The sequence below is a fragment of the Mobula birostris genome, chromosome 9, assembly GCF_030028105.1.
Source record: "Mobula birostris isolate sMobBir1 chromosome 9, sMobBir1.hap1, whole genome shotgun sequence".
NCBI classification, from domain to species: domain Eukaryota; kingdom Metazoa; phylum Chordata; class Chondrichthyes; order Myliobatiformes; family Myliobatidae; genus Mobula; species Mobula birostris.
In genome coordinates this window covers 147934751-147950205 of record NC_092378.1, presented here as the reverse complement: position 1 = coordinate 147950205, position 15455 = coordinate 147934751, and the positions used below count along the sequence as shown (strand labels likewise).

The 15455-nt window shown below is 42.8% G+C and overlaps 1 protein-coding gene across 1 annotated transcript in view; it reads right to left on the bottom strand.

Annotated features, from left to right (window-relative positions):
- The window catches only part of LOC140202451 (cytochrome P450 2K3-like), an 82468-nt gene that overhangs the window by 54469 nt on the left and 12544 nt on the right, over positions 1-15455 (bottom strand). Inside the window, 4 exon segments of the mRNA XM_072267316.1 lie at positions 1159-1207; positions 6218-6378; positions 7810-7959; positions 10333-10495. Coding sequence (XP_072123417.1) covers positions 1159-1207; positions 6218-6378; positions 7810-7959; positions 10333-10495 — 523 coding nt within the window.

Below are 15455 nucleotides of genomic sequence, written 5' to 3'. Positions count from 1 at the left end.
GTAGATGCATTTCAGAAAGGCATTTCATAAGGTTCCCCATGTAAGGCTCCTTTAGAAAGTAAGGAGGCATGGGATCCAAGGAGATCTTGCTATGTGGATCCAGGATTGGCTTGCACACAGAATGCAAAAGAATGAAGAAGTAGAAGGGTGGATTAGTACGTTTCCTGATGACACAACGTCTGGGGGTGTTGTGGATAGTTTTAAGGGGCTTAGAAATAGATACCAATGGGTTGTCAGGAGTAAGATTTTCACACGAGAGCGGTGGGTGCGTGGAATGTACTGCTGGCGGCGGCGATGGAAGTGGATACATTAGGGTCATTCAAGAGCCTCTGAGGTAGGTACATGGAGCTTAGAAAAATAGAGGGCTATGCACTAGGGAAATCAAAGGCAGTCCCCAGAGCACGTTACATGGTCGGCACAACACTGTGGGTCCAAGGGCCTGTAATGTGTTGTAAATTTCTGTGTTCTATGTTTATATTCATACATTTCCCAATGCTTTTTTGCTCGTTCTTCCAATTTGTTTAAGTCCTGCCATAATTGCATTGATTCTTTCGCACAACCTACCCCTCCATGTATCTTCGTATCATCCGCAAACTTTGCCACAAAGCCATTGATTCCATTATGCAAATCACTGATCAAAAAATTTAAAAAGAATTGTCCAATACTGACCCCTGAGGAATACCACTCGTCACTGGCAGCCAACCAGAAAAGGCCCCTTTTATTCCCAGTGGTTTCCTCCTGTTTGTCAGCCATTCCTCTATACATGCTAGTATCTTTCTCGTAACGCCATAGAATTTTATCAAGTGTGCCACCTTATCAAATATCTTCTGAAAATCCAAGGGAATGACATGCACTGCCTCTCCTTTGTCCATGCTGCTTGTTACTTCCTCAAAGAGCTCCAACAGACTTGTCAGGCAAGAGTTCCTTTCACGGAAACCATGCTAACGTTGATTTATTTATCTTATCATAAGTCTCCATGTACTCCAAAATCTCATCCTTAATAATAGCCTCCAACACTTTCCCAACCAATGAAGTCAGGCTAACTGGCCTATACTTTCGTTTTTTTTTGCCGTCCTCCCTTCTAAAAGCGTGCAGTGACATTCCAGTGGTCCAATATCAATTCAATATCAATTCTCACCTACCTATTACACTATATACAATTGTGTGAACCAGGTAGAAATCCCAAAATGGGAAACGCATTATAAATCTGTAACATAAAAAGATTTGCTATCAATATATTTGTTTTGAAATACAAGGGTGTTTACAACCTCTCTCTGTGCCAGGTATGGTTCAAGCATGTTTCAAAGCAGCCGCTGTTATTCCAATCCCCAGGACGTCAGCAGCAATATGTCCTAATGACTACAGACCAGTGGTACTCACTCCCATAGCTACCAAGCGCATGGAAAGATTGGTCACGTCCCATATGAAGGATGTCATGCTGGCTATCTTGGACCAGCATCAGTTTGCCTACAAGGTGAATAGATCAACTGGAGATGCCATTTCTATCGCTCTTCACACTGTCTTGGAACACCGAGATCACAAAGATACCTACATCAGGATGTTTTTCATTAATTGTAGCTCGTCCTTTACCAAAACACTACCGAACAAGCTGATAGTCAAGCTCCACAGTTGAGGTCTTGGCACATCAACCTGCAATGAGATCTTGAACATCCTATTTGTTCCCAGATGGTGAACCAAGGCAAGTGCGCATCAACCCCCACTCACAATCACCCCCCCAACCCTGAACACCGGTGCCCACAGATGTGCATTCTGAACACAATTCTCTGTTCTCTCTGCATCTATACCTGCCCTCTTGCTCATACCACAATCTCAATCATCACATTCGTAGACGGCACATATGTGATTGTTCTAATCACAAGAAATAACAGGTAGAGAGGAGGTGCCGAAACTCTGTCTGATTGGTGCAGGAACTACAACCTACAACTCAACATCAAGAAAACAAAATATGATAATTGACTTTAGGAAGGCAAGAGGTCCCGACCAAACAAGCCCTGTTATTCATAAATGGCGAGGTAGCGAAAAGGGATTCCAGCTTCACGTTTTTGTGGATTAACATCACTGAGAAGCTCTCTTAATCCATCAACACAACCACCATAGTGGAGAGGGCACAATCCACAGCAAGGAAAACTATCATGGCATGGAGCAGGATCTGGAGCAACTACAAAAATAGGCTGAAAATGGCAGAGGGAATGGAATGCAGACAAGTGTGAGGAGTTGCACTTTGGTAGCATTAACCAGAGTAGGTCCTACACAGTGAATGCTTGGGCGCTGAAGAGTGCAGTAGAACAAAAGGGTCAGGGAATATAGGTCCATAATTCATTGAAGGTGGTGTCACAGGTTGATATGGTTGTAAAGAAAGCTTTTTGGCACATTGGCCTTTATAAATCAAAGTATTGAGTACAGGTGATGGGATGATATGTTGATGTTGTATAAGACACTGGTGAGTATTGTGTGCAGTTTTTGTCACTTTCTTACAGGAAAAATCATTACTGGTTCTCGAGGTCCTAAGTTTTATGGAAAGATTGAATAGGTTAGGAGTTTATTCCTTGGAAGGTAGAAGATTGAGAGGAGATTTGATAGACATATGCAAAATTATGAGTGGTACAGAGAGGTTAAATGCAAGCAGAGTTTTCTCACTGTGGTTGGGTGGGACAATTAAAGGTCCTGGGTTAAGGCTGGAAAGTCAAAAGTTTAATTGGAACATGAGGGGAAACTTCTTCGCTCAGAGGGTCGTGATAGTGTGAGACAAGCTACCAGTGCAGGTGGTCCTTCCGAGCTCAAATTCAATTTTTAAGAAAAGTTTGGATTGGTATATGGATGGTAGCAGTATGAAGGGCTATGGTCCCAGTACAGGTCAGTAGGAGCAGCAGTTTAAATAGCTCAGCATTAGCTAGATGGGCCAAAGGGCCTGTTCCTGGGTCATACTCTTCTATGACTTTAGAACAGTGACAATACCACCAGAGGGTCTTAAGGAGAGCTAATCTGTCCAAAATATCTGGCCAACTTTTATCCATGTGTGCAAAAGAGAGCATACAGACATACAGTAAAGACATACAGTATCACGGTGTTGTACTCTACCTGCAGTAAGACAGATCACACAACACTCCAATGAATGATTGATATGGCTCAGCAGATCATTGTGTCTCAATGAGCGAAATGGAGACAATCTACAACTCTTAATGCCTACGGCACTCATAACCTCATTAAAGATTCATCCCATCCCGGACACTGTCTGTTCAATCTTCTGCCATCTGGTAGGAGCTACAGAAACAGCTTAGCCAAGACAGTGAGGCTGAAATACAGCCTCTTCCCAAGGGCTGGTGTACAGTCAAATAAAGCAGCAACTGCCTTGCTGATGGCCTTTGAGTGTTGTGGACTATTGAGGTCACTTGTTGCATGTAAATAAGGGATTTCATTCTAAACTAGGCCATATCACTTGAATTGTAAATATTTGTTTTGCATGGGCTGGAGTAGCACCGTAATCTTTATTGTCTTGAGCAATGACAATAAAAGTTCTTTTCTATTCTATTCTACCAACAACAAAGCAAGCAACTGATAAGCAATACCCAAAATCTACAGTGTTAGAGAGATGGCAATAAATCTTTAAAAATGTTAAAATTAGAGTGCTAGAAAATTCAACCACCCAGCAAAATAGCTATAGGTTTATTAAAACAAAATATTCACGCCACCTTTAACATTTCTACCTCAGGCAGTTAATCTGATCAACCATTCTAGTTGGAACCTGCACCCTGCTCCATTAACCCCCACTCCTCTCCCCTGTTACTGCATTGTGATCACTATAAACACTTTTATAAAGTTGTTTGCATTGTATATATATGCTATTATTTATGGATTTCTGCACATTTTATTCCATATCTTTACTTGAACCTCTAAATTTATATTTCATATAATTATTTATTCTTTGCAATTGTTGGACGTTGTTTTTTTGCCATGCCAACACACTGACCATACTGGACCCATACTGGAAAGTCAAAAACCCTCCTTAGCTCTGCCACAAAATGTAATGACTAGGCTGTGAGATTCCTTGCTCCCGTAAAGTGCTGAACAGACTGAGAGTGCTTCCATCGAGAAGATTGACCCTCTTCAAAATTATAACGAAAACTCTGAGATGGAAAATGAAGCCAACACTGTGGTTGAAAAGGATAATGAAATATAAAATGGATATCGCTGGTCTTCAGAGTCAGTTGACTCGACAGTTCATCTTGTCAGGCAAGGCTGAATGCAAGCAGGCAGTGAAATGTTGCTGTGATTTGCTCAAGTCAAGACAAGTGATACGACTGAAAAGAATGGAGTTAAGTCACAATGAAATGGTAATTTGCTGACACGTGCACATTCACCAGCGCAATTGCTGTATCTGTGCGTTGCCCAGTCCGTGGTTGTGATGTACTTTTTTGAGTTATTGTCACCTTCCGGTCAGCTTGAACTGGCCTAGCCATTCTCATCTGACCTCTCTCTTTAATAATGCATTTTCGCACACAGAACCGTTGCTCACTGATGTATTTTTTGTTTTCGATTTTTGCACCATTCTCTGTAAACTCCAGAGACTGTTGAGCATGGAAGTTCCAGGAGATCAGCAGTTTCTGAGATGCTGAACCCTCTCCATCTGGCACGAACAGTCAATACCAATGACCAAAGTAAATTGGGAGGAGATGCTGGCAGGGATGACAGCAGAACAGCAATGGCTTGACTTTCTGGGAAAAATGAGGAAGGTGCAGGACAGATATATTCCAAGAACAAAGAGATACTCAAATGGCAAAATAGTACAGCCGTGGCTAAGAAGGGAAGTGAAAGGCAATGCAAAAGCAAAAGAGTGGGAATGCAACAAAGTAAAAATTAGCAGGAAGATAGAAGATTGAGAAGCTACAGAAAACAGCTTAAAAATTCATTAGGAGAGAAAACATAAAATATGAAAGTCTGCTAGCAAACAAGATCGAGGTGGGTAGAAAAAAGCTTCTTCAAGTATATAAAAAAATAAAAGAGAAATAACAGAAGATATAGGACCACTAGAAAATGAGGCCCAAGATATAGTAACGAGGGACAAGGAGATGGCAGATGAACTAAATGAGTATTTTGCATCTGTCTTCACTGTGGAAGTCACTAGCGTGTGCCAGATATTGAAAGGTGTGAGGGAAGAGAGGTGAGTGTAGCTAGTATTACCAAGGGAGAAAATGCTGTAAAAGCTGAAAGACCCAAAGGTGCAAAAGACACTTGCACCAGATGAACTGCACCCGAAGGTTCTGAAATAGGTAGTGGTAGAGATTGTGGAAGCATTAGTAATGATCCTCCAAGAATCATTGGACTCTGGCATGGTTCCGGAGGACAGAAAAATTGCAAATGTCACTCCAAACGAGGGAGGCAGCAGGAAGGAGGTTATAGACCAGTTAGCATCTCCTCAGTGGTTGGGATATGTTGGAGTCAATTGTTAAGGATGAGGTTATGGAGTACTTGGTGATACAGAACAAGACAGGACAAAGTCAGCATGGTTTCCTTAAAGGAAAATCTTGCCTGACAAACCCAATGGAATTCTTTGAGAAGATTACAAGAAGGATAGATAAAGGGGATGCAGTGAAAGCTGTATATTTGTATTTTCAGAAGGTGTTTGACAAGGTTCCACACATGAGGCTGCTTACCAAGTTAAGAGCCCATGCTATTAATAAAAAGTTACTTGCACAGTGAGAGCATTGGCTGATTGTTTGGAGTTAGCAAGTGGGAATAAAAGGTTTCTTTTCTGGTTGGTTGCCAGGGACTAATGCTGTTCCACAGGGGTCGGTATTACGATTGCTTCTTTTTATACTCTATATCAATAATTTAGACAATGGAATAGATGGCTTTGTTGCCAAATTTTCAGACGGTACAAAGATTCGTGGAGGGGCAGGTAGTGTTGAGGAAACAGGAAGGCTGCAGAAGGACTTAGACACATTGCAATAATAGGCAAGAAAATGGCCTAATTCTGCTCCTGTGTTTTATGGTCTTATTCCATGTTCAAGATCACATTTACTCCCCTTTCTGATATTTGGTCTGAACAACAACTGAACCTTTTGGTCATGTCAGCATGCTCCCACGCCTTGCGTTACTGCCACATGATTGGCGGATCAGATATCTGCATTAACGAGCAGGTGTACAGGTGTATCACTCTGAGTGTATATTTGCAATTCTGGTGAATGATCAGATTTACCTGAACGACAGCAGAACCAGCAAGTTGGAAGTTTTCATTCACTCTCTTTACCAAAGCGATGAATGTCTTGTCTTCTTAGTCAAATCTATCACCAAAAGCTATGGAACAGATGATATTGGCCACAGCAGCATTTAACTGAATGGTTGGATTAAATTCTTGGCCTGCAGAAATACAGATCATTTACAAATTACTGACAATGCTAAATACAATTTGACTCTTTATTAAGTGTCCTGAATAGTCTTTCAATTTCCTCTTTAAATTCAGCATATTTCTGGTGTTTTTCCCTTCTTGATTTCTGTAAGTTGTGTGAGTTTTGAATGGATATATCTATTAATTACGTAATAATTTTTGTGGTAGCCACTTCATCTTGTATTGCCAGAAGGAACCCAGAGCTTCTGGGGAGAGGGCTCCAACTCTGATCCAGGCGTTCATTTCATTGCCACTGATTTGATACTTTATTTTCCTTCACTTCTGTAAATTACAGGGCAGGTTTAAAGCTGAACAAAAACATTGGGGGCTTAGAGAGTTGGCCTGGAAATTCCACTATAATTTTAATAGCGGTGGTTGTTTTATTTTTGGTTGTTAATAGACAGCGTAGTTATTGTGCAACAATTCTTCCTCTGATGCTAAAGGAATTTCAAAAGTATTGGGTGTATTTTATATATGTTAAGTTTTTCTATTAACAATTAGTGGGCCAGAATCAAATCATTGTTGGTAGTTATTATAAAAAGACGAAAATTTTCTGCTTTTCTCTGGTTTGAATTGGAATTCTAAAATCTATTATCAGTTGTTCTTCACATCCTTTCATAGCCTTATGGCTCTTTCTGCTCTTCTGTAAGTTTATTGTTGTTATAAGTTTGTGGTGACTAGTTGCGAGATGGACGACGTTACATTTTTATATAATGTTTATAAACAATTAATAGGATTATATTTTGATAATAGGGCATCAGTTGTGATCTCTCCTTTCGGCAAACAACCTGCTTTAAATTCTTTCCAAAATTTGAGCACTTTTTCAGGATGTTTCAGAAAATTATTGATATATATCAGTAGTTAAGGATGAAAGCAAGCAATTTTTTTATATACCAATGAATATTATCATTGCTGCTACTTTTCCAGTTGGGGCAACTTATTATTATTATTATTATCTGTTTATATTTACACAAATTGCATCATCGGTTGCTTGTCAGTATTTGTTTGAGTGTTGTTTTTCATTGATTCTATTGTTTTTCATTGTTCTATTGTGAATGCCTGCAGAAAAATATCTCTCAGGGTACTATCTGGTGACGTAATGTATATGTACTTGGACTATAAATTTACTTTGAAAGTACAGAGGAGACGTTAGTAAGTATTCACACAGAGAGTGGTGAGTGCATGGAAAATGCTGGTGGAAGCACAGATATTCGGGGCATTTAACACACTCTTAGATAGAAACATGGACAATCAAAAAATGGAGGGCTATGTCAGAGGGAAGGGTTAGATTAATAATCTTACAGTAGGTTAAAAGGACAACACAATATCCTGGGCTGAAGTGCCTTCATTGTGCTATAATGTTCTATGTTCTATGCTTTTTATGTCTACTCACTTGGACTTACCTTTATGGGATTCAAACACTTTTATTAGGAAATGGGCTTCTTCAATGATTTTATCTTCAATAGTTTTCTTGCCCATCCCAAAGTCCCGTAGAGTGGACAGGGTGAACCTTCGCATCTGCTTCCAGGATTCACCATTTCCAAAAATGATGCCTCTAATTATTGTGACAACTTGTCAATGCAACCTGCTACCCAAATTAAAACTGATCAGAAAATGAGTAAATATGCTTTCTATCTAACGGAGTTACAGTATAATGCTGACCTATTACCTCCAGACTCAAGTTAGACAATTCTTTACTCAACTCTTAATTTAGAGCTTGCATTTTTTTTTAAATCGCAACACAAATATCAACAAGCGACAGAGCAGTATAGTGGTTAGCACAAAGGTTTTCCGTGCAGGTGACCCAGGTTCATTTCCTGCCAATGCCTGTAAGGAGTTTATAATTTCTCCCCTGTTCACGTGGGTTTCCTGTGGGTGCTCGGGTTACTTCTGGACAAAAGGTGAACTAGTTGATTGGTTAGTTGTTCATTGTAAATTGTTCCATGATTAGACTGTGGTGAAATCGAGAGTTTGCTCAGTGGCATGGCTCAAAGGGCAGGAAAGGCCTATTACATAAGAAGATAAAAAATAGGAGCAGGAGTAGAGGCCTGTTGAGCCTGCTCCACCATTAAATAACATCATGGCTGATCTGACCATGGGCTCATCTCCACCTTCCTGCCTTTTCCTCGTAACCCTTAATTCCCCTACTATACAGAAATCCATTCCACATTGTATCTGAATTAATCAATACATGAATATATAAATAAGCCTTAACCGGGGCCAGGAAATTAAGTAATGCATTCTATTCTTCCTGTTCTGCCAATACTGTGCCCAATGAATGAGGGAGAGCATGACAAGGAAGCTATGGTTTCACTTTGATATGTGGCTGTAGCTTAAGAGGAACAGCACTTCACGGCAGTTTTGGGCTTGGTTGTACCCAATCCGTGAATAAGTTTTATTAAGAAAGGTGAATGAAAATAGGGTAGGAGGAAGTGGAGTGTTCATTGTATGAATGGGGTAGTGCTGGAGTGCCATTGGTCCATTGGGCTTTGGCGATTTCAGGGTGATAAGTTTCTTTTCCCTCTTTATCCTTCATCCCTGATTTGTTCGGGCCCAGTCAGTGCAGTGAGAATGGTTCCGGGGCTGTGTTTTGTTCCGTGTGTGAGATGTGGGAATTCTGGGAGCTATCCAGCCTCCCCGATAACCACACCTGCATCAGGTGAACCGAGGTTCATCTCCTCAGAGGACGTGTTAAGGAACTGGGGCTGCAGCTTGATGACCTTCAGCTCACACGAGACAGTGAGGAAGTGATACCCCTAGGTAGCAGGAGGGAGTTATCTGGATGGCGGTCAGGGGAAGGAAGAGAATTGGACAGTCAGTGCAGAGTACCCCAGTGGTTGTTCCTGTCAATAATAAGTATACAGCTTTTGATACTGTTGAGGGGGATGACCTACTGGGGGGAGCCGCAGTGAACGAGCGATATCTGCAGGACAAAAGGTTGTACTTGAGCATCTGTCAAATGTCTTATCTGGGAAGGGTCTCTAGTTCAGCTGACGATCAGTAGAGGCCTCATTGCGTCCACTTATAAGTGGTTTGATCCAGCTATTCCTGAGCAAAACTAGTTCACAAAATGAAGGTTGCAGAACAGTATCAGAAAATGGTGGCTTCCATTGCTTCTACCACATGGCTAGAAGATAGATATTTGGTTTGCCTTCTTCCACTGTCCTTGTCTCATTATTTTTAATTATATTTAATTACTTTATGGCCACGAAACAACATACCTATGCCAAACATCAATAAAACATCTCTGTTCTTATATTGCCATACAATCCTTCCTTGGCCATGTCTGTCCAACAACATGTCTGGGCTAGGGTTAAATTAGGGTAGCCAATGATCCCAATACCCTGCATATCTTTAGTAAGTGGGAGGAAATTACAGCATCTTAGAGAAACCCACACAGTGACAGGGAGAACTTGCAAGCTCAATACAGGCAGCATCGGAGGTCGGAATTGAACCTGGGTCTGTGGAGCAGAGAGGCGGTAGAATTTACTGACTTCATCCATTCCCTCACAGCTCCCCGATCCACCCAATATTCCAGTCACCTGGCTTCAGTTTTCCCCTCCCAGTTTCTCAGTCATCATGCTCTTCCCCCGCCCACCTTCCCCTCAATTGGCTTCATCTACAAATTCTATCTTGTCCTCATTCCACTCTTCTCTTTCTGGCTTCTCCTCTCTCCCTTCCAGTCACAACGAAGGTTCTTGGTCTGAAATGTCGACTCATAGTTCCTCTCCATAGTTTGCTGTCTGATCTGCCGAGCCCTTTCTGTGTGTTACTCTGGATTTTCAGTATCTGCAGAATCTTGTATGTTAATGTTGTGTCTAAGACCATGAGAGTAACTTAGACCCTTAGAGCCTTACACCCTAGAATAACAACCCTCCGACAGCTACTGGACTGAGCAGAGTGAGAATAATGATGGTGAGAATTACCATAACCGTGTGTTAAATCATCAAATATTGGGACGTGGGCTCTTCCTGCAAACTTATCTGGATGGTTGATAAGAGCATCCTTCACTGTCTCGTAGCCAGACAGGACCACCACTCGTATTGTCCCGAGCTTGATGCTGAAGATTGGACCATATTTCTCAGACAGCTGAAACAGCAAGAACAAGTTTTCATCAACAGTTAATTAATTAAGCAATCAATTCCTTGTTTTTAATATTCACTGATATCACCACTTCATTGGAAATGGCCACTAGTTTATAGCCCAGAAACTGCACTCAGTGGCCACGTTACTAACTTCATAGATACTCCTGCCTGTGTCAATGAAATGTCGAATCAGCCAGTCACATGGCAGCAACTCAATGCATAAAAGCAGGCTGAAATGGTGAAGAGGTTCAGTTAGTGTTCAGACCAAACATCAAGATGGGGAAGATGGAGAATGGTGCAAAATGTAAAAAAAAACATACAGTGCGTGGCAGCTCTGTGGACAAAATGTATTGCTGCTGGCAGAGGGTAGAGGAGAATGGCCAAGCTTGTTCAAGCTGACAGGTACATGACGGTAACTGAAATAACCACGTGTTACAACTGTGTTGAGCAGAAGAGCATCTCTGAATGCACATGCTGAACTTTGAAGTGGATGGGAGACAGCAGCAGAAGACCACACCAGGCGCCACACTTGTATCTGATCAATTGGCCACCGAGTGTATGTCATCCAGTCGTAAATCTCCTCTGCACGTGCTTCCACCGTTCAGGGTCTTCACGTTATATATTTATTTAGCGCAGAACAAGTCCTTCTGCCCCAACAAGCTGCACCACTGTGCAACCCAGCCAGTTAACCCTGGCTTAATGACAGCGCAATTTGTACTAAACGGTACGACTTTTGGACGATGTGTGCAAACCGGAGCATCCGAGCGAATCCCATGCAGCTCACTGGCAGGACACACAATCTCGGAATTGTTCTCTGAACTCCGGACGTAAGAATCGGAAGGCCATGTTCGGTTTAGTCTTGAAAATGTTTATATTAAGTACTTGGGTTAAGTATTTCTCTTGGCGTAACCTGAGCAGTCTTATCGAAAGGGGGTATTATCTGAATACATTTGGCAATGGGAATATGTTTTGGAAGTTGCCAAAGTAAAGTATTGTGTAACTTTTCTGCCGTGTTTCCTAGAATACTGAATTGAATTGCTATCAACACTCTTAGGCGCTCAATAGGATCGGTATGCAGTGTCCAGTCTCTGCAGTCAGTACATAGTGTCTCGGTCGCGACTGCTCTTACGTCCATGAGGCTTAGGTGGGGCTTCTTTAGATCCAGGAGTTGCAGGTTCCCGACGATCGGAAGAGGAGTGGGTCCCGGGGGAAGTTGAGCTCTACGTGAGATTTAGATCCTTTACGAAAATAAGCGAGAAAAGCGCGGTAAGGGCGCAGAGGAGGACCAAAGTCACCGCATCGAGTGAGTAAACACCGGCGAACGACATCTCACGCTCTTTTTGTTTTCCGAATTCTTCCAGCAATCAGGAGCAGGATTCTAGGGCAAACACTGAGCGAACTGTGACCTACTGTAATGACTCGTTCTGCAATTGGAGAGAAGTTAACTTTGTGTGGGCGGTATTAATACACGCATCAGAGCAAATAACTTTGCATGCCAACTGGGAAAAAGGAGACACTGCACATTTCACTCACAGTGAAACAGTTTTCTGGAAAGGCACTGCAACCGCGGCGGTATCTGGGTGAAAATTTATCGTTTTAGGTTATTTGACGTCAACGTGTTACTTCTTATCTTAACCTGTGCCTACACAGGTCCGTTCTGCTGTAAGATGGAAGAGACCACGACCAATCACTGAGCGGGAGCGCGAGAAGAGAGCTGCATTTTCACTAGGGGTCACACTCAAGATGAATAAGGCAGCCCCTTGCTGCAGGTTTTCGAAGATGGTCTGCGACCAATCACTGAGTCGTTATCAAAAGGATGTTGGGGCTTTAGAGAGGATGCAGAAGAGGTTTATCAGGATGCTGCCCGGTTTAAAGGGCTTCAGGTATCACAAGAGGCCTGATAAACTTGGATTGTTTTGAATGGAAGAGCCGCGGCTGTAGGTGAGGTGTACAAGATGATGAGAGGCATAGACAGAATACATAGGGAGTACCTGCTTCTCATGATTGAAGTATCCGTCACCAGAAGGGATATATCGAAAGTGAGAGGGGGTAGGTTCAAGGGAAATGTAACGAGTAAGTTTTTTTTTCTGAGAGTGTGATGGATGACTGGTATGGTGGTAGAGGCAAATACATCAGCGGTTTTGAAGTGACGCTTGGATGGGCACATGGATGTAAGGGAGATGGAGGGATATGGTAGAAGGGATTATGTTTGGCTCTTTTTGGTGTGCTTTTTAGCTATTTTGGCGCAACATTGCGGGCCGAATGGCCAGTTCCTGTGCCGTACCCTTCAATGTTCTATGTTAACAAACCCCAATTAATGGTCCGGGGTAACGATTTTTAATGGTAATCCTGCTAAGATCCCGGTAATCAATACAGGGTCTCAGGCTGCCATCTTCTTAGTGTCAAAGGACCCCCCCCCCCTACCCCGGCAGAGGAACTCGGGAGTCTGAACTCACGCTGTCAACGCCTCTTTAAGGTAATCGTCTATAACTTGTCTATCAGTACCAGATAGGGAGAACAGAAAGGCGGGATCCCGGTAATAACTCAATGGCGCAATCATAATTACAAAGGCGTGGCAGTGAGGTAGCCTTCTTCTTCCTAAAAACTGCTAGGAAAATCAGAGTATTCAGGAGGGTCTGTCTTAATTTCATCAATGAATTCTGACTCAGGAAGTTGGGTGATCTTCGTTTTGACCTCGGGCGCCCCAGACACCTACGCAAGTTGCTGGGAAATCCATGAAAAACAAACATTCTGGCAACACACGCAAAATGCTGAAGGAAATCAGCAGGCCAAGCAGCATCTACGGAAAAGTGTACAGTCAACGTTTCGGGTCGAAACCATTCGGCAGGGCTGTAGTAAGGCGATCAAACAATAATAACTCCGCCGGACCAGTCAATCACAGCGACATACTGAGACTACCATGAACACCAAGAATAAATGGGTTATCTGTACAATGAATCAGGTGGTAGTTAATGTTTCGTGGTGCTCCACTATCCGAAAGCCTAACGGCCCAGAAATAATGGCTCCGGGAATACAGGGGTTAACATATGAGGAGCGTTTGGCAGCTTTGGGCCTGTACTCACTAGAATTTAGAAAAATGCAGGTTTATCTCATTGAAAACTACCGAATGTTCAACGAACTAGATATTGTGGATGTAGAGAAGATGTTTCCTATGGTGGGGATATCCGGAACTAGAGGGCACAGCCTCAAAATTGAGAGGTGAACTTTTGGAGCAGAGGTAAAGCAGATTTTCTTTCAGCCAGAGAGTAGTGAAGCTGTGCAACGCTCTGCCACGGACTGCCGCGGAAGTCATGCAGAATATGACGCATCCATAACCACTCTTTGCCTTCTTTGGGAAAGCCAATTCTGGATCCACAAAGCAAGGTCCCCTTGGATCCCATAGAACATAGTACAGCACAGTACAGGCCATTCGGCCCACTATGTTGTGCCGACCCATAAACCCTACCTCCCATATAACCCCACCTTAAATTCCTCCATATACCTGTCTAGTAGTCTCTTAAATTTCACTAGTGTATCTGCCTCCACCACTGACTCAGGCAGTGCATTCCACGCACCAACTACTCTCTGAGTAAAAAAAACCTTCCTCTAATATCCCCCTTGAACTTCCCACCCCTTACTTTAAAGCTGTGTCCTCTTGTATTGAGCAGTGGTGCCCTGGGGAAGAGGCGCTGGCTGTCCACTATATCTATTCCTCTTAATATCTTGTATACATCTATCATGTCTCCTCTCATCCTCCTTCTCTCCAAGGGTAAAGCCCTAGCTCCCTTAATCTCTGAACATAATGCATTCTCTCTAAACCAGGCAGCATCCTGGTAAATCTCCTTTTTACCCTTTCCAGTGCTTCCACATCCTTCCTGTAGTAAAGCAACCAGAACTGGGCACAGTACTCCAAGTGTGGCCTAACCAGAGTTTTATAGAGCTGCATCATTACATCGCGACTCTTAAACTCTATCCCTCAACTTATGAAAGCTAACACCACATAAGCTTTCTTAACTACCCTATCTATCTGTGCGGCAACTTTCAGGGATCTGTGGACGTACCTCCAGATCCCTTTGCTCCTCCACACCACCAATATCCTGCCATTTACTTTGTACTCTGCCTTGGAGTTTGTCCTTCCAAAGTGTACCACCTCACACTTCTCCAGGTTGAACTTCATCTGCCACTTCTCAGCCCATTTCTGCATCCTATCAATGTCTCTCTGCAATCTTCAACAATCCTCTACACTATTCACAACACCACCAACCTTTGTGTTGTCTGCAAACTTGCCAACCCACTCTTCTATCCCCACATCCAGGTCGTTAATAAAAATCACGAAAAGTAGAGGTTCCAGAACCGATCCCTGTGGGACACCACTAGTCACAACCCTCCAATCTGAATGTACTCCCTCCACCACCACCCTCTGCCTTCTGCAGGGAAGCCAATTCAGATCCACTTGGCTAAACTTCCCTGGATCCCCTGCCTTCTGACTTTCTGAATAAGCCTACCATGTGGAACCTTGTCAAATGCTTTACTAAAATCCATGTAGATCACATCCACTGCAGTACCGTCATGTATGTGCCTGGTCACCTCCTCAAAGACCTCTATCAGGCTTGCTAGACACAATCTGCCCTTCACAAAGCCATGCTGACTATCCCTGATCAGACCATGATTCTCTAAATGCCTATAGATCCTATCTCTAAGACTCTTTTCCAACAGCTTTTCCACCAGAGACGTAAGACTCACTGGTCTATAATTATCCGGACTATCCCTACTACCTTTTTTGAACAAGTGGACAACATTCGTCTCCCTCCAATCCTGCAGTACCATTCCCGTGGACAACGAGGACATGAAGATCCTAGCCAGAGCCTCAGCAATCTCTTCCCGCGCCTCATGGAGCAGCCTGGTGAATATCCCATCAGGCCCCGGGGATTTATCCGTCTTAATGTATTTTAACAACTCCAACA